This window comes from Anser brachyrhynchus (assembly GCF_964034855.1).
Source record: "Anser brachyrhynchus genome assembly, chromosome: 28".
In the NCBI taxonomy this organism is placed as follows: Eukaryota; Metazoa; Chordata; class Aves; order Anseriformes; family Anatidae; genus Anser; species Anser brachyrhynchus.
In genome coordinates this window covers 2,751,614-2,767,114 of record NC_137721.1, presented here as the reverse complement: position 1 = coordinate 2,767,114, position 15,501 = coordinate 2,751,614, and the positions used below count along the sequence as shown (strand labels likewise).

The window sequence follows — 15,501 nt, the reverse complement described above, 5'->3', positions numbered from 1 at the left end:
TGTTATGTCTTGCAGGGTATTATGTGTGCATCACTGTGTCCTGAAGCCAAGTGGGTCTGGAGCAGCCCCGCAGGACTCCTCCAAAAATCCCACTCTGCTGCTGTGCAGGCTGTGCCTGGGGTGGTCCCAAGCCAATGATTGCTTTGTCCCTCCACCCTGGCCTCAAGCTGGGGAGACCGAGGTTGTGGCACACCAACAGCTCTGTTCTCAGTTCCCCCTTCCCACACTCTTGTCCTCCACAGGCACTGCTTTGCTCCTGCCACTCTGATCCTGCCTCAGGCAGAGTTAGGGGCACGTCTGGTGCCCTTGCTCATCTGGCTGCCCTTGTGAGGACTCCCAGAGCACGCGTGCTGCTGAGCAGGGTGGGTGAGGTGTCCTGTGGAAATCCTACCGAATATGTGCTTGTGCCTGCTGTGCTGTCAGTCTGGACAGCCAGGGCGCAAAGACATGGGCAGGCAGAGTGATGTGTATCAATTACTCAGCATGTGCTTTTGTTATTGAAGCTCTCCAGCAGGAAGTCTTGGGAGGGCAGCAGCCTTCATTCCCAATTCTTGGAATTAAGATTTGTAAAGCAGGAAGGTACAAAGGGGAGAAGTACGGTTACAAAAGAAGAGCCAGGCACATTTCTCCCAAGAGCAATAGTTAATCTGAGGGAGAGTCTAAAACCAAGATTAGAGGTGCCTTGCCTAGAAATACAATGACTAACAGAACCTGAGTAAGCGCTGCGTTGAGGAGGGAGATTGATAATGCTGACCCTCACACCTGGAAGTCCGGCCTGAAACTTCAAGGCTAGGGAGGAGATGTACTCCAAATATCAGGACGAGTGCTGAAGCAAGGCTCCAGGGAGTAAGAGGCTCGCATTGCCTTAAGAGGTAGGACAATCCTCATCATTGTCTTCATCATCTCCTTGTGCTGACGTGTATTTTTGCCTGGAAACATTTTGGCCTCTAATCCTGTGACTTGAAAGAAGCCAGTGTGGCAGAATGGCTATGACATGAGCAAGGAAACGAAAAGGGAGCATTGCAGGGAACAAATAAATGCCAGAGATTCTTAAATTGTAATATTTTGCATGTGAGATGAGCTTGCTAGTAAAAACATTACCTGTGCAAATGGTGCCTCTGGGCCTGGGGCAGTCTGGAACAGTATAAAAAGTCATCCAACAGCAGGCTGCCTCATCCACTTCTCTTGCCTTCTCCTCCTTGGTGAACAAGGTGAGCTGCAAGTGCCTTCTCCTCACTCCCCTCTTGCTCTTCTTCTCCCCTTGGCCTTCTGGCCTTGACCGAGTCTTTGCCTCTGTGCAGCTTTGGTGTGGGCCTTGCCCCTTGACGCTGCTCCCTCCATCACTGTTCTGCATGCCACTGTGGGGGAAGGTGGGAGGAGGTCTTGGGCTGTCTTTGCAGGGGCCCTTGGGGACACAGGCTCGCAAGCCCCTCTCTGTCCTCGCACAGCCTGTCGCTGCTCCCCAGACTATGCCTTCTGTCTTGGCCAGCAGGCTGTCAGGCTGCTGCTGACACGCTGCTTGTTCTTTCCCTGCCCTCTCTCCCAGGTGCGCCTCCATCCCACAGCCATGTCCTGCTACGATCTGTGCCGTCCCTGTGGCCCAACCCCGCTTGCCAACAGCTGCAACGAGCCCTGTGTCCGGCAGTGCCAGGACTCCCGTGTGGTGATCCAGCCCTCTCCCGTGGTGGTGACCCTGCCCGGCCCCATCCTCAGCTCCTTCCCCCAGAACACCGCAGTGGGATCCACCACCTCGGCTGCCGTTGGCAGCATTCTGAGTGAGGAGGGAGTGCCCATCTCCTCCGGGGGCTTTGGCCTCTCTGGCTTTGGTGGCCGCTACAGTGGCAGGAGGTGCCTGCCCTGCTAAAGCCCAGGTGGACGTCCAGTGAGCGCATCGACCAGGAAGCCCGAAGCCAGGTGCCGGACTGAGGACGGAGCTGCTGGCCAGGGTTTCCAGATGGGCTGAATACCCTCGTGGCCTCCTGCAGAGCAGAGAGGGAAGCCAGGGTGCCAGCCTGTGCTGTCTGGAAACATGGCCAGCAGACATCTTCTTCTCCCGCTTTCTTCTCTGCATCATGAGTCCTTGTTGTCTCCTGCTGTTCTGTGCCATGGGTTCATCCGGAAGCAAGTCAAGAGTGCCCTGTTTCTTCTCCCTCTCTCCATGCAAGGGAGGAAGACGTGCATCCCGTTGTGGTGATGGGGGGTCTGACTGCCAGCTGTCCTTGTGGCAGCCTGGGCCGGATCCCTTCCTCCAAGTGCTGCTTTGATTCCTTCTTCAGACTCATTAAAGTTTTTGCTTCAAGGTAATCTGAGTCTCCTTATGTTCCTTTTCTATTGGGATGTCCAGTGAACCTTTCCAGGGGGAACTGTGATGTCTTGGAGTGGAAAAGCATGGGTGGATATGGTCCTAATGTGGATCTCCTTCATGCCTGTAGGAGATCATAGAATCAGAGAATGGCTTGGGTTGAAAAGGACCTTAAGTATCATCTAGTTTCAACCCCGCTACTCTGGACAGGGTTGTCAACCAGAAGAGCAGGCTGCCCAGAGACACTTCTAGCCTAGCCTGGCCTTGATTGCCTCCAGGGATGGGGCATCCTCATCCTCTCATGGCTACCTGTTCCAGTGCCTCACCACCCTCTGAGTGAAAAGCTTTCTCCTAATATCTAACCTAAATCTCCCCTGTCTTAGTTTAAAACCATTCCCCCTTTTCCTATCACTACCAACACATGTAAACAGGTGTTCCCCCTCCTGTTCATACACTCCCTTCAAGTACTGGAAGGCCACAATGAGGTCTCCCAGGAGTCTTCTCTTCTCCAAGCTAATAAGCCCAGTTCCCTCAACCTTTCTCCATAGGAGAGGTGCTCCAGCCCTCTGATCATCTTAGTGGCCCACCTGTTGACCCGTTCCAATAGCTCCACATCCTTCTTGTGCTGGGGGCACCAGGGCTGCATGCAGTATTCCAGGTGGGGTCTCAGAAGAGCAGAGTAGAGGGGGACAATCACCTCCCTCTCCTGGCTGGCCACCCCTTCTTTAATGCAGCCCAGGAAATAGTTGGCCTTCTGGGCTGCAAGTGCGCACTGCTGGCTCATGTCCAGCTTCTCGTCCATCAGGACCGCCAAGTCCTTCTCCACAGGGCCGCTCTCAAGTTCTTCTTCTCCCAGTCTATATAAATAACTGGGATAGCCCCAGCCTAAGTGCAACACCTTGCACTTGGCCTTGTTGAACCTCATTAGGTTCTCATGGGCCCACTTCTCCGGCGTGCCCAGGTCCCTTTGGATGGCATCCCTTCCCTCTATTGTATCGACTGCACCACTCAGCTTAGTGTCAGCTGCAAACTTTCTGAGGGTGCACACAATTCCATCGTCTATGTCATTGGTGAAGATGTTGAAGAGCACCGGTCCCAAGACCAACCCCTAAGGGACACCACTTGTGACCGACCTCCACCCAGACGTAGAAACGTTGGCCACAATGACTAGTACCCTTAAGGAATTTGGTCTTTGTAGGAGTGACAGAGAGGTGCGGTATTGGCAAGATCTTAGGAGGGTTTCCAGGAGCCCCCTCTCTCTAATTGTCATATCACCCACAACGAAGGTTTGATCCTGTCTGCCAGCTGATGAAGCAAACCTTTGAATTGCTGGAAGGTATGTTTGTGCAGGCCAATGCCCAGCTGGGTGAAGCTCTGATGGTATATTACCACTCTAAATATTTTGTTCTGCCCATCCCTCCTCCAAGCACATCTGCCAAAGCCACAAAGAGGAGGGAGTCCCAAAGAAGTCAAAGGGACAGGTGGCAGCCAGGGCAGCTTTTAGAGGGTGATGTGAACCTTGTTTAAATCTTGGCACGATGCAGGTAAATTCAGCCTTGGTGTGTATAATGGCGAGGGGAGGTGAATGGCGATGCGGAGTTTGTTTCCTTTCCTCTGAAAGGGCTTATGGAGAATCTTTCACTTGTCCTGAAAACACTGCAGAGGACAGGAATAGAGCAGGACGAGTACCCTCTTCCCAACTGGAGCATTCCTGTGGTGAAAAGTGTTATGTCTTGCAGGGTATTATGTGTGCATCACTGTGTCCTGAAGCCAAGTGGGTCTGGAGCAGCCCCGCAGGACTCCTCCAAAAATCCCACTCTGCTGCTGTGCAGGCTGTGCCTGGGGTGGTCCCAAGCCAATGATTGCTTTGTCCCTCCACCCTGGCCTCAAGCTGGGGAGACCGAGGTTGTGGCACACCAACAGCTCTGTTCTCAGTTCCCCCTTCCCACACTCTTGTCCTCCACAGGCACTGCTTTGCTCCTGCCACTCTGATCCTGCCTCAGGCAGAGTTAGGGGCACGTCTGGTGCCCTTGCTCATCTGGCTGCCCTTGTGAGGACTCCCAGAGCACGCGTGCTGCTGAGCAGGGTGGGTGAGGTGTCCTGTGGAAATCCTACCGAATATGTGCTTGTGCCTGCTGTGCTGTCAGTCTGGACAGCCAGGGCGCAAAGACATGGGCAGGCAGAGTGATGTGTATCAATTACTCAGCATGTGCTTTTGTTATTGAAGCTCTCCAGCAGGAAGTCTTGGGAGGGCAGCAGCCTTCATTCCCAATTCTTGGAATTAAGATTTGTAAAGCAGGAAGGTACAAAGGGGAGAAGTACGGTTACAAAAGAAGAGCCAGGCACATTTCTCCCAAGAGCAATAGTTAATCTGAGGGAGAGTCTAAAACCAAGATTAGAGGTGCCTTGCCTAGAAATACAATGACTAACAGAACCTGAGTAAGCGCTGCGTTGAGGAGGGAGATTGATAATGCTGACCCTCACACCTGGAAGTCCGGCCTGAAACTTCAAGGCTAGGGAGGAGATGTACTCCAAATATCAGGACGAGTGCTGAAGCAAGGCTCCAGGGAGTAAGAGGCTCGCATTGCCTTAAGAGGTAGGACAATCCTCATCATTGTCTTCATCATCTCCTTGTGCTGACGTGTATTTTTGCCTGGAAACATTTTGGCCTCTAATCCTGTGACTTGAAAGAAGCCAGCGTGGCAGAATGGCTATGACATGAGCAAGGAAACGAAAAGGGAGCATTGCAGGGAACAAATAAATGCCAGAGATTCTTAAATTGTAATATTTTGCATGTGAGATGAGCTTGCTAGTAAAAACATTACCTGTGCAAATGGTGCCTCTGGTCCTGGGGCAGTCTGGAACAGTATAAAAAGTCATCCAACAGCAGGCTGCCTCATCCACTTCTCTTGCCTTCTCCTCCTTGGTGAACAAGGTGAGCTGCAAGTGCCTTCTCCTCACTCCCCTCTTGCTCTTCTTCTCCCCTTGGCCTTCTGGCCTTGACCGAGTCTTTGCCTCTGTGCAGCTTTGGTGTGGGCCTTGCCCCTTGACGCTGCTCCCTCCATCACTGTTCTGCATGTCACTGTGGGGGAAGGTGGGAGGAGGTCTTGGGCTGTCTTTGCAGGGGCCCTTGGGGACACAGGCTCGCAAGCCCCTCTCTGTCCTCGCACAGCCTGTCGCTGCTCCCCAGACTATGCCTTCTGTCTTGGCCAGCAGGCTGTCAGGCTGCTGCTGACACGCTGCTTGTTCTTTCCCTGCCCTCTCTCCCAGGTGCGCCTCCATCCCACAGCCATGTCCTGCTACGATCTGTGCCGTCCCTGTGGCCCAACCCCGCTTGCCAACAGCTGCAACGAGCCCTGTGTCCGGCAGTGCCAGGACTCCCGTGTGGTGATCCAGCCCTCTCCCGTGGTGGTGACCCTGCCCGGCCCCATCCTCAGCTCCTTCCCCCAGAACACCGCAGTGGGATCCACCACCTCGGCTGCCGTTGGCAGCATTCTGAGTGAGGAGGGAGTGCCCATCTCCTCCGGGGGCTTTGGCCTCTCTGGCTTTGGTGGCCGCTACAGTGGCAGGAGGTGCCTGCCCTGCTAAAGCCCAGGTGGACGTCCAGTGAGCGCATCGACCAGGAAGCCCGAAGCCAGGTGCCGGACTGAGGACGGAGCTGCTGGCCAGGGTTTCCAGATGGGCTGAATACCCTCGTGGCCTCCTGCAGAGCAGAGAGGGAAGCCAGGGTGCCAGCCTGTGCTGTCTGGAAACATGGCCAGCAGACATCTTCTTCTCCCGCTTTCTTCTCTGCATCATGAGTCCTTGTTGTCTCCTGCTGTTCTGTGCCATGGGTTCATCCGGAAGCAAGTCAAGAGTGCCCTGTTTCTTCTCCCTCTCTCCATGCAAGGGAGGAAGACGTGCATCCCGTTGTGGTGATGGGGGGTCTGACTGCCAGCTGTCCTTGTGGCAGCCTGGGCCGGATCCCTTCCTCCAAGTGCTGCTTTGATTCCTTCTTCAGACTCATTAAAGTTTTTGCTTCAAGGTAATCTGAGTCTCCTTATGTTCCTTTTCTATTGGGATGTCCAGTGAACCTTTCCAGGGGGAACTGTGATGTCTTGGAGTGGAAAAGCATGGGTGGATATGGTCCTAATGTGGATCTCCTTCATGCCTGTAGGAGATCATAGAATCAGAGAATGGCTTGGGTTGAAAAGGACCTTAAGTATCATCTAGTTTCAACCCCGCTACTCTGGACAGGGTTGTCAACCAGAAGAGCAGGCTGCCCAGAGACACTTCTAGCCTAGCCTGGCCTTGATTGCCTCCAGGGATGGGGCATCCTCATCCTCTCATGGCTACCTGTTCCAGTGCCTCACCACCCTCTGAGTGAAAAGCTTTCTCCTAATATCTAACCTAAATCTCCCCTGTCTTAGTTTAAAACCATTCCCCCTTTTCCTATCACTACCAACACATGTAAACAGGTGTTCCCCCTCCTGTTCATACACTCCCTTCAAGTACTGGAAGGCCACAATGAGGTCTCCCAGGAGTCTTCTCTTCTCCAAGCTAATAAGCCCAGTTCCCTCAACCTTTCTCCATAGGAGAGGTGCTCCAGCCCTCTGATCATCTTAGTGGCCCACCTGTTGACCCGTTCCAATAGCTCCACATCCTTCTTGTGCTGGGGGCACCAGGGCTGCATGCAGTATTCCAGGTGGGGTCTCAGAAGAGCAGAGTAGAGGGGGACAATCACCTCCCTCTCCTGGCTGGCCACCCCTTCTTTAATGCAGCCCAGGAAATAGTTGGCCTTCTGGGCTGCAAGTGCGCACTGCTGGCTCATGTCCAGCTTCTCGTCCATCAGGACCGCCAAGTCCTTCTCCACAGGGCCGCTCTCAAGTTCTTCTTCTCCCAGTCTATATAAATAACTGGGATAGCCCCAGCCTAAGTGCAACACCTTGCACTTGGCCTTGTTGAACCTCATTAGGTTCTCATGGGCCCACTTCTCCGGCGTGCCCAGGTCCCTTTGGATGGCATCCCTTCCCTCTATTGTATCGACTGCACCACTCAGCTTAGTGTCAGCTGCAAACTTTCTGAGGGTGCACACAATTCCATCGTCTATGTCATTGGTGAAGATGTTGAAGAGCACCGGTCCCAAGACCAACCCCTAAGGGACACCACTTGTGACCGACCTCCACCCAGACGTAGAAACGTTGGCCACAATGACTAGTACCCTTAAGGAATTTGGTCTTTGTAGGAGTGACAGAGAGGTGCGGTATTGGCAAGATCTTAGGAGGGTTTCCAGGAGCCTCCTCTCTCTAATTGTCATATCACCCACAACGAAGGTTTGATCCTGTCTGCCAGCTGATGAAGCAAACCTTTGAATTGCTGGAAGGTATGTTTGTGCAGGCCAATGCCCAGCTGGGTGAAGCTCTGATGGTATATTACCACTCTAAATATTTTGTTCTGCCCATCCCTCCTCCAAGCACATCTGCCAAAGCCACAAAGAGGAGGGAGTCCCAAAGAAGTCAAAGGGACAGGTGGCAGCCAGGGCAGCTTTTAGAGGGTGATGTGAACCTTGTTTAAATCTTGGCACGATGCAGGTAAATTCAGCCTTGGTGTGTATAATGGCGAGGGGAGGTGAATGGCGATGCGGAGTTTGTTTCCTTTCCTCTGAAAGGGCTTATGGAGAATCTTTCACTTGTCCTGAAAACACTGCAGAGGACAGGAATAGAGCAGGACGAGTACCCTCTTCCCAACTGGAGCATTCCTGTGGTGAAAAGTGTTATGTCTTGCAGGGTATTATGTGTGCATCACTGTGTCCTGAAGCCAAGTGGGTCTGGAGCAGCCCCGCAGGACTCCTCCAAAAATCCCACTCTGCTGCTGTGCAGGCTGTGCCTGGGGTGGTCCCAAGCCAATGATTGCTTTGTCCCTCCACCCTGGCCTCAAGCTGGGGAGACCGAGGTTGTGGCACACCAACAGCTCTGTTCTCAGTTCCCCCTTCCCACACTCTTGTCCTCCACAGGCACTGCTTTGCTCCTGCCACTCTGATCCTGCCTCAGGCAGAGTTAGGGGCACGTCTGGTGCCCTTGCTCATCTGGCTGCCCTTGTGAGGACTCCCAGAGCACGCGTGCTGCTGAGCAGGGTGGGTGAGGTGTCCTGTGGAAATCCTACCGAATATGTGCTTGTGCCTGCTGTGCTGTCAGTCTGGACAGCCAGGGCGCAAAGACATGGGCAGGCAGAGTGATGTGTATCAATTACTCAGCATGTGCTTTTGTTATTGAAGCTCTCCAGCAGGAAGTCTTGGGAGGGCAGCAGCCTTCATTCCCAATTCTTGGAATTAAGATTTGTAAAGCAGGAAGGTACAAAGGGGAGAAGTACGGTTACAAAAGAAGAGCCAGGCACATTTCTCCCAAGAGCAATAGTTAATCTGAGGGAGAGTCTAAAACCAAGATTAGAGGTGCCTTGCCTAGAAATACAATGACTAACAGAACCTGAGTAAGCGCTGCGTTGAGGAGGGAGATTGATAATGCTGACCCTCACACCTGGAAGTCCGGCCTGAAACTTCAAGGCTAGGGAGGAGATGTACTCCAAATATCAGGACGAGTGCTGAAGCAAGGCTCCAGGGAGTAAGAGGCTCGCATTGCCTTAAGAGGTAGGACAATCCTCATCATTGTCTTCATCATCTCCTTGTGCTGACGTGTATTTTTGCCTGGAAACATTTTGGCCTCTAATCCTGTGACTTGAAAGAAGCCAGCGTGGCAGAATGGCTATGACATGAGCAAGGAAACGAAAAGGGAGCATTGCAGGGAACAAATAAATGCCAGAGATTCTTAAATTGTAATATTTTGCATGTGAGATGAGCTTGCTAGTAAAAACATTACCTGTGCAAATGGTGCCTCTGGGCCTGGGGCAGTCTGGAACAGTATAAAAAGTCATCCAACAGCAGGCTGCCTCATCCACTTCTCTTGCCTTCTCCTCCTTGGTGAACAAGGTGAGCTGCAAGTGCCTTCTCCTCACTCCCCTCTTGCTCTTCTTCTCCCCTTGGCCTTCTGGCCTTGACCGAGTCTTTGCCTCTGTGCAGCTTTGGTGTGGGCCTTGCCCCTTGACGCTGCTCCCTCCATCACTGTTCTGCATGCCACTGTGGGGGAAGGTGGGAGGAGGTCTTGGGCTGTCTTTGCAGGGGCCCTTGGGGACACAGGCTCGCAAGCCCCTCTCTGTCCTCGCACAGCCTGTCGCTGCTCCCCAGACTATGCCTTCTGTCTTGGCCAGCAGGCTGTCAGGCTGCTGCTGACACGCTGCTTGTTCTTTCCCTGCCCTCTCTCCCAGGTGCGCCTCCATCCCACAGCCATGTCCTGCTACGATCTGTGCCGTCCCTGTGGCCCAACCCCGCTTGCCAACAGCTGCAACGAGCCCTGTGTCCGGCAGTGCCAGGACTCCCGTGTGGTGATCCAGCCCTCTCCCGTGGTGGTGACCCTGCCCGGCCCCATCCTCAGCTCCTTCCCCCAGAACACCGCAGTGGGATCCACCACCTCGGCTGCCGTTGGCAGCATTCTGAGTGAGGAGGGAGTGCCCATCTCCTCCGGGGGCTTTGGCCTCTCTGGCTTTGGTGGCCGCTACAGTGGCAGGAGGTGCCTGCCCTGCTAAAGCCCAGGTGGACGTCCAGTGAGCGCATCGACCAGGAAGCCCGAAGCCAGGTGCCGGACTGAGGACGGAGCTGCTGGCCAGGGTTTCCAGATGGGCTGAATACCCTCGTGGCCTCCTGCAGAGCAGAGAGGGAAGCCAGGGTGCCAGCCTGTGCTGTCTGGAAACATGGCCAGCAGACATCTTCTTCTCCCGCTTTCTTCTCTGCATCATGAGTCCTTGTTGTCTCCTGCTGTTCTGTGCCATGGGTTCATCCGGAAGCAAGTCAAGAGTGCCCTGTTTCTTCTCCCTCTCTCCATGCAAGGGAGGAAGACGTGCATCCCGTTGTGGTGATGGGGGGTCTGACTGCCAGCTGTCCTTGTGGCAGCCTGGGCCGGATCCCTTCCTCCAAGTGCTGCTTTGATTCCTTCTTCAGACTCATTAAAGTTTTTGCTTCAAGGTAATCTGAGTCTCCTTATGTTCCTTTTCTATTGGGATGTCCAGTGAACCTTTCCAGGGGGAACTGTGATGTCTTGGAGTGGAAAAGCATGGGTGGATATGGTCCTAATGTGGATCTCCTTCATGCCTGTAGGAGATCATAGAATCAGAGAATGGCTTGGGTTGAAAAGGACCTTAAGTATCATCTAGTTTCAACCCCGCTACTCTGGACAGGGTTGTCAACCAGAAGAGCAGGCTGCCCAGAGACACTTCTAGCCTAGCCTGGCCTTGATTGCCTCCAGGGATGGGGCATCCTCATCCTCTCATGGCTACCTGTTCCAGTGCCTCACCACCCTCTGAGTGAAAAGCTTTCTCCTAATATCTAACCTAAATCTCCCCTGTCTTAGTTTAAAACCATTCCCCCTTTTCCTATCACTACCAACACATGTAAACAGGTGTTCCCCCTCCTGTTCATACACTCCCTTCAAGTACTGGAAGGCCACAATGAGGTCTCCCAGGAGTCTTCTCTTCTCCAAGCTAATAAGCCCAGTTCCCTCAACCTTTCTCCATAGGAGAGGTGCTCCAGCCCTCTGATCATCTTAGTGGCCCACCTGTTGACCCGTTCCAATAGCTCCACATCCTTCTTGTGCTGGGGGCACCAGGGCTGCATGCAGTATTCCAGGTGGGGTCTCAGAAGAGCAGAGTAGAGGGGGACAATCACCTCCCTCTCCTGGCTGGCCACCCCTTCTTTAATGCAGCCCAGGAAATAGTTGGCCTTCTGGGCTGCAAGTGCGCACTGCTGGCTCATGTCCAGCTTCTCGTCCATCAGGACCGCCAAGTCCTTCTCCACAGGGCCGCTCTCAAGTTCTTCTTCTCCCAGTCTATATAAATAACTGGGATAGCCCCAGCCTAAGTGCAACACCTTGCACTTGGCCTTGTTGAACCTCATTAGGTTCTCATGGGCCCACTTCTCCGGCGTGCCCAGGTCCCTTTGGATGGCATCCCTTCCCTCTATTGTATCGACTGCACCACTCAGCTTAGTGTCATCTGCAAACTTTCTGAGGGTGCACACAATTCCATCGTCTATGTCATTGGTGAAGATGTTGAAGAGCACCGGTCCCAAGACCAACCCCTAAGGGACACCACTTGTGACCGACCTCCACCCAGACGTAGAAACGTTGGCCACAATGACTAGTACCCTTAAGGAATTTGGTCTTTGTAGGAGTGACAGAGAGGTGCGGTATTGGCAAGATCTTAGGAGGGTTTCCAGGAGCCCCCTCTCTCTAATTGTCATATCACCCACAACGAAGGTTTGATCCTGTCTGCCAGCTGATGAAGCAAACCTTTGAATTGCTGGAAGGTATGTTTGTGCAGGCCAATGCCCAGCTGGGTGAAGCTCTGATGGTATATTACCACTCTAAATATTTTGTTCTGCCCATCCCTCCTCCAAGCACATCTGCCAAAGCCACAAAGAGGAGGGAGTCCCAAAGAAGTCAAAGGGACAGGTGGCAGCCAGGGCAGCTTTTAGAGGGTGATGTGAACCTTGTTTAAATCTTGGCACGATGCAGGTAAATTCAGCCTTGGTGTGTATAATGGCGAGGGGAGGTGAATGGCGATGCGGAGTTTGTTTCCTTTCCTCTGAAAGGGCTTATGGAGAATCTTTCACTTGTCCTGAAAACACTGCAGAGGACAGGAATAGAGCAGGACGAGTACCCTCTTCCCAACTGGAGCATTCCTGTGGTGAAAAGTGTTATGTCTTGCAGGGTATTATGTGTGCATCACTGTGTCCTGAAGCCAAGTGGGTCTGGAGCAGCCCCGCAGGACTCCTCCAAAAATCCCACTCTGCTGCTGTGCAGGCTGTGCCTGGGGTGGTCCCAAGCCAATGATTGCTTTGTCCCTCCACCCTGGCCTCAAGCTGGGGAGACCGAGGTTGTGGCACACCAACAGCTCTGTTCTCAGTTCCCCCTTCCCACACTCTTGTCCTCCACAGGCACTGCTTTGCTCCTGCCACTCTGATCCTGCCTCAGGCAGAGTTAGGGGCACGTCTGGTGCCCTTGCTCATCTGGCTGCCCTTGTGAGGACTCCCAGAGCACGCGTGCTGCTGAGCAGGGTGGGTGAGGTGTCCTGTGGAAATCCTACCGAATATGTGCTTGTGCCTGCTGTGCTGTCAGTCTGGACAGCCAGGGCGCAAAGACATGGGCAGGCAGAGTGATGTGTATCAATTACTCAGCATGTGCTTTTGTTATTGAAGCTCTCCAGCAGGAAGTCTTGGGAGGGCAGCAGCCTTCATTCCCAATTCTTGGAATTAAGATTTGTAAAGCAGGAAGGTACAAAGGGGAGAAGTACGGTTACAAAAGAAGAGCCAGGCACATTTCTCCCAAGAGCAATAGTTAATCTGAGGGAGAGTCTAAAACCAAGATTAGAGGTGCCTTGCCTAGAAATACAATGACTAACAGAACCTGAGTAAGCGCTGCGTTGAGGAGGGAGATTGATAATGCTGACCCTCACACCTGGAAGTCCGGCCTGAAACTTCAAGGCTAGGGAGGAGATGTACTCCAAATATCAGGACGAGTGCTGAAGCAAGGCTCCAGGGAGTAAGAGGCTCGCATTGCCTTAAGAGGTAGGACAATCCTCATCATTGTCTTCATCATCTCCTTGTGCTGACGTGTATTTTTGCCTGGAAACATTTTGGCCTCTAATCCTGTGACTTGAAAGAAGCCAGCGTGGCAGAATGGCTATGACATGAGCAAGGAAACGAAAAGGGAGCATTGCAGGGAACAAATAAATGCCAGAGATTCTTAAATTGTAATATTTTGCATGTGAGATGAGCTTGCTAGTAAAAACATTACCTGTGCAAATGGTGCCTCTGGGCCTGGGGCAGTCTGGAACAGTATAAAAAGTCATCCAACAGCAGGCTGCCTCATCCACTTCTCTTGCCTTCTCCTCCTTGGTGAACAAGGTGAGCTGCAAGTGCCTTCTCCTCACTCCCCTCTTGCTCTTCTTCTCCCCTTGGCCTTCTGGCCTTGACCGAGTCTTTGCCTCTGTGCAGCTTTGGTGTGGGCCTTGCCCCTTGACGCTGCTCCCTCCATCACTGTTCTGCATGCCACTGTGGGGGAAGGTGGGAGGAGGTCTTGGGCTGTCTTTGCAGGGGCCCTTGGGGACACAGGCTCGCAAGCCCCTCTCTGTCCTCGCACAGCCTGTCGCTGCTCCCCAGACTATGCCTTCTGTCTTGGCCAGCAGGCTGTCAGGCTGCTGCTGACACGCTGCTTGTTCTTTCCCTGCCCTCTCTCCCAGGTGCGCCTCCATCCCACAGCCATGTCCTGCTACGATCTGTGCCGTCCCTGTGGCCCAACCCCGCTTGCCAACAGCTGCAACGAGCCCTGTGTCCGGCAGTGCCAGGACTCCCGTGTGGTGATCCAGCCCTCTCCCGTGGTGGTGACCCTGCCCGGCCCCATCCTCAGCTCCTTCCCCCAGAACACCGCAGTGGGATCCACCACCTCGGCTGCCGTTGGCAGCATTCTGAGTGAGGAGGGAGTGCCCATCTCCTCCGGGGGCTTTGGCCTCTCTGGCTTTGGTGGCCGCTACAGTGGCAGGAGGTGCCTGCCCTGCTAAAGCCCAGGTGGACGTCCAGTGAGCGCATCGACCAGGAAGCCCGAAGCCAGGTGCCGGACTGAGGACGGAGCTGCTGGCCAGGGTTTCCAGATGGGCTGAATACCCTCGTGGCCTCCTGCAGAGCAGAGAGGGAAGCCAGGGTGCCAGCCTGTGCTGTCTGGAAACATGGCCAGCAGACATCTTCTTCTCCCGCTTTCTTCTCTGCATCATGAGTCCTTGTTGTCTCCTGCTGTTCTGTGCCATGGGTTCATCCGGAAGCAAGTCAAGAGTGCCCTGTTTCTTCTCCCTCTCTCCATGCAAGGGAGGAAGACGTGCATCCCGTTGTGGTGATGGGGGGTCTGACTGCCAGCTGTCCTTGTGGCAGCCTGGGCCGGATCCCTTCCTCCAAGTGCTGCTTTGATTCCTTCTTCAGACTCATTAAAGTTTTTGCTTCAAGGTAATCTGAGTCTCCTTATGTTCCTTTTCTATTGGGATGTCCAGTGAACCTTTCCAGGGGGAACTGTGATGTCTTGGAGTGGAAAAGCATGGGTGGATATGGTCCTAATGTGGATCTCCTTCATGCCTGTAGGAGATCATAGAATCAGAGAATGGCTTGGGTTGAAAAGGACCTTAAGTATCATCTAGTTTCAACCCCGCTACTCTGGACAGGGTTGTCAACCAGAAGAGCAGGCTGCCCAGAGACACTTCTAGCCTAGCCTGGCCTTGATTGCCTCCAGGGATGGGGCATCCTCATCCTCTCATGGCTACCTGTTCCAGTGCCTCACCACCCTCTGAGTGAAAAGCTTTCTCCTAATATCTAACCTAAATCTCCCCTGTCTTAGTTTAAAACCATTCCCCCTTTTCCTATCACTACCAACACATGTAAACAGGTGTTCCCCCTCCTGTTCATACACTCCCTTCAAGTACTGGAAGGCCACAATGAGGTCTCCCAGGAGTCTTCTCTTCTCCAAGCTAATAAGCGCAGTTCCCTCAACCTTTCTCCATAGGAGAGGTGCTCCAGCCCTCTGATCATCTTAGTGGCCCACCTGTTGACCCGTTCCAATAGCTCCACATCCTTCTTGTGCTGGGGGCACCAGGGCTGCATGCAGTATTCCAGGTGGGGTCTCAGAAGAGCAGAGTAGAGGGGGACAATCACCTCCCTCTCCTGGCTGGCCACCCCTTCTTTAATGCAGCCCAGGAAATAGTTGGCCTTCTGGGCTGCAAGTGCGCACTGCTGGCTCATGTCCAGCTTCTCGTCCATCAGGACCGCCAAGTCCTTCTCCACAGGGCCGCTCTCAAGTTCTTCTTCTCCCAGTCTATATAAATAACTGGGATAGCCCCAGCCTAAGTGCAACACCTTGCACTTGGCCTTGTTGAACCTCATTAGGTTCTCATGGGCCCACTTCTCCGGCGTGCCCAGGTCCCTTTGGATGGCATCCCTTCCCTCTATTGTATCGACTGCACCACTCAGCTTAGTGTCAGCTGCAAACTTTCTGAGGGTGCACACAATTCCATCGTCTATGTCATTGGTGAAGATGTTGAAGAGCACCGGTCCCAAGACCAACCCCTAAGGGACACCA

The 15,501-nt window shown here is 53.5% G+C and overlaps 4 protein-coding genes across 4 annotated transcripts; all 4 read left to right on the top strand.

Moving 5' to 3' along the window:
- Positions 1-1,007: 1,007 nt before the first annotated feature.
- On the top strand, positions 1,008-5,136 carry LOC308183645 (feather beta keratin-like). Its single transcript, XM_080569865.1, has one exon. It carries the CDS (start codon positions 1,568-1,570, stop codon positions 1,862-1,864), a length of 297 nt encoding a protein of 98 aa, XP_080425991.1. The 5' UTR covers positions 1,008-1,567; the 3' UTR covers positions 1,865-5,136.
- Positions 5,137-5,397: 261 nt separating this feature from the next.
- LOC308183649 (feather beta keratin-like) lies at positions 5,398-7,561 on the top strand. Its single transcript, XM_080569895.1, has one exon. The coding sequence runs from the start codon at positions 5,594-5,596 to the stop codon at positions 5,888-5,890; it is 297 nt and encodes a 98-aa protein (XP_080426021.1). The 5' UTR covers positions 5,398-5,593; the 3' UTR covers positions 5,891-7,561.
- Positions 7,562-9,370: 1,809 nt separating this feature from the next.
- Positions 9,371-11,333, top strand: LOC308183656 (feather beta keratin-like). Its single transcript, XM_080569902.1, has one exon. The coding sequence runs from the start codon at positions 9,620-9,622 to the stop codon at positions 9,914-9,916; it is 297 nt and encodes a 98-aa protein (XP_080426028.1). The 5' UTR covers positions 9,371-9,619; the 3' UTR covers positions 9,917-11,333.
- A 122-nt stretch (positions 11,334-11,455) lies between these two features.
- On the top strand, positions 11,456-14,881 carry LOC308183646 (feather beta keratin-like). The gene has a single exon (XM_080569866.1). It carries the CDS (start codon positions 13,646-13,648, stop codon positions 13,940-13,942), a length of 297 nt encoding a protein of 98 aa, XP_080425992.1. The 5' UTR covers positions 11,456-13,645; the 3' UTR covers positions 13,943-14,881.
- The last annotated feature ends 620 nt before the right edge of the window (positions 14,882-15,501 follow it).

Excerpts from the sequence above, each read along its gene's own strand:
- LOC308183645 (XM_080569865.1), top strand. The coding sequence starts at position 1,568 with ATGTCCTGCTACGATCTGTGCCGTCCCTGTGGCCCAACCCCGCTTGCC.
- LOC308183649 (XM_080569895.1), top strand. The coding sequence starts at position 5,594 with ATGTCCTGCTACGATCTGTGCCGTCCCTGTGGCCCAACCCCGCTTGCC.
- LOC308183656 (XM_080569902.1), top strand. The coding sequence starts at position 9,620 with ATGTCCTGCTACGATCTGTGCCGTCCCTGTGGCCCAACCCCGCTTGCC.
- LOC308183646 (XM_080569866.1), top strand. The coding sequence starts at position 13,646 with ATGTCCTGCTACGATCTGTGCCGTCCCTGTGGCCCAACCCCGCTTGCC.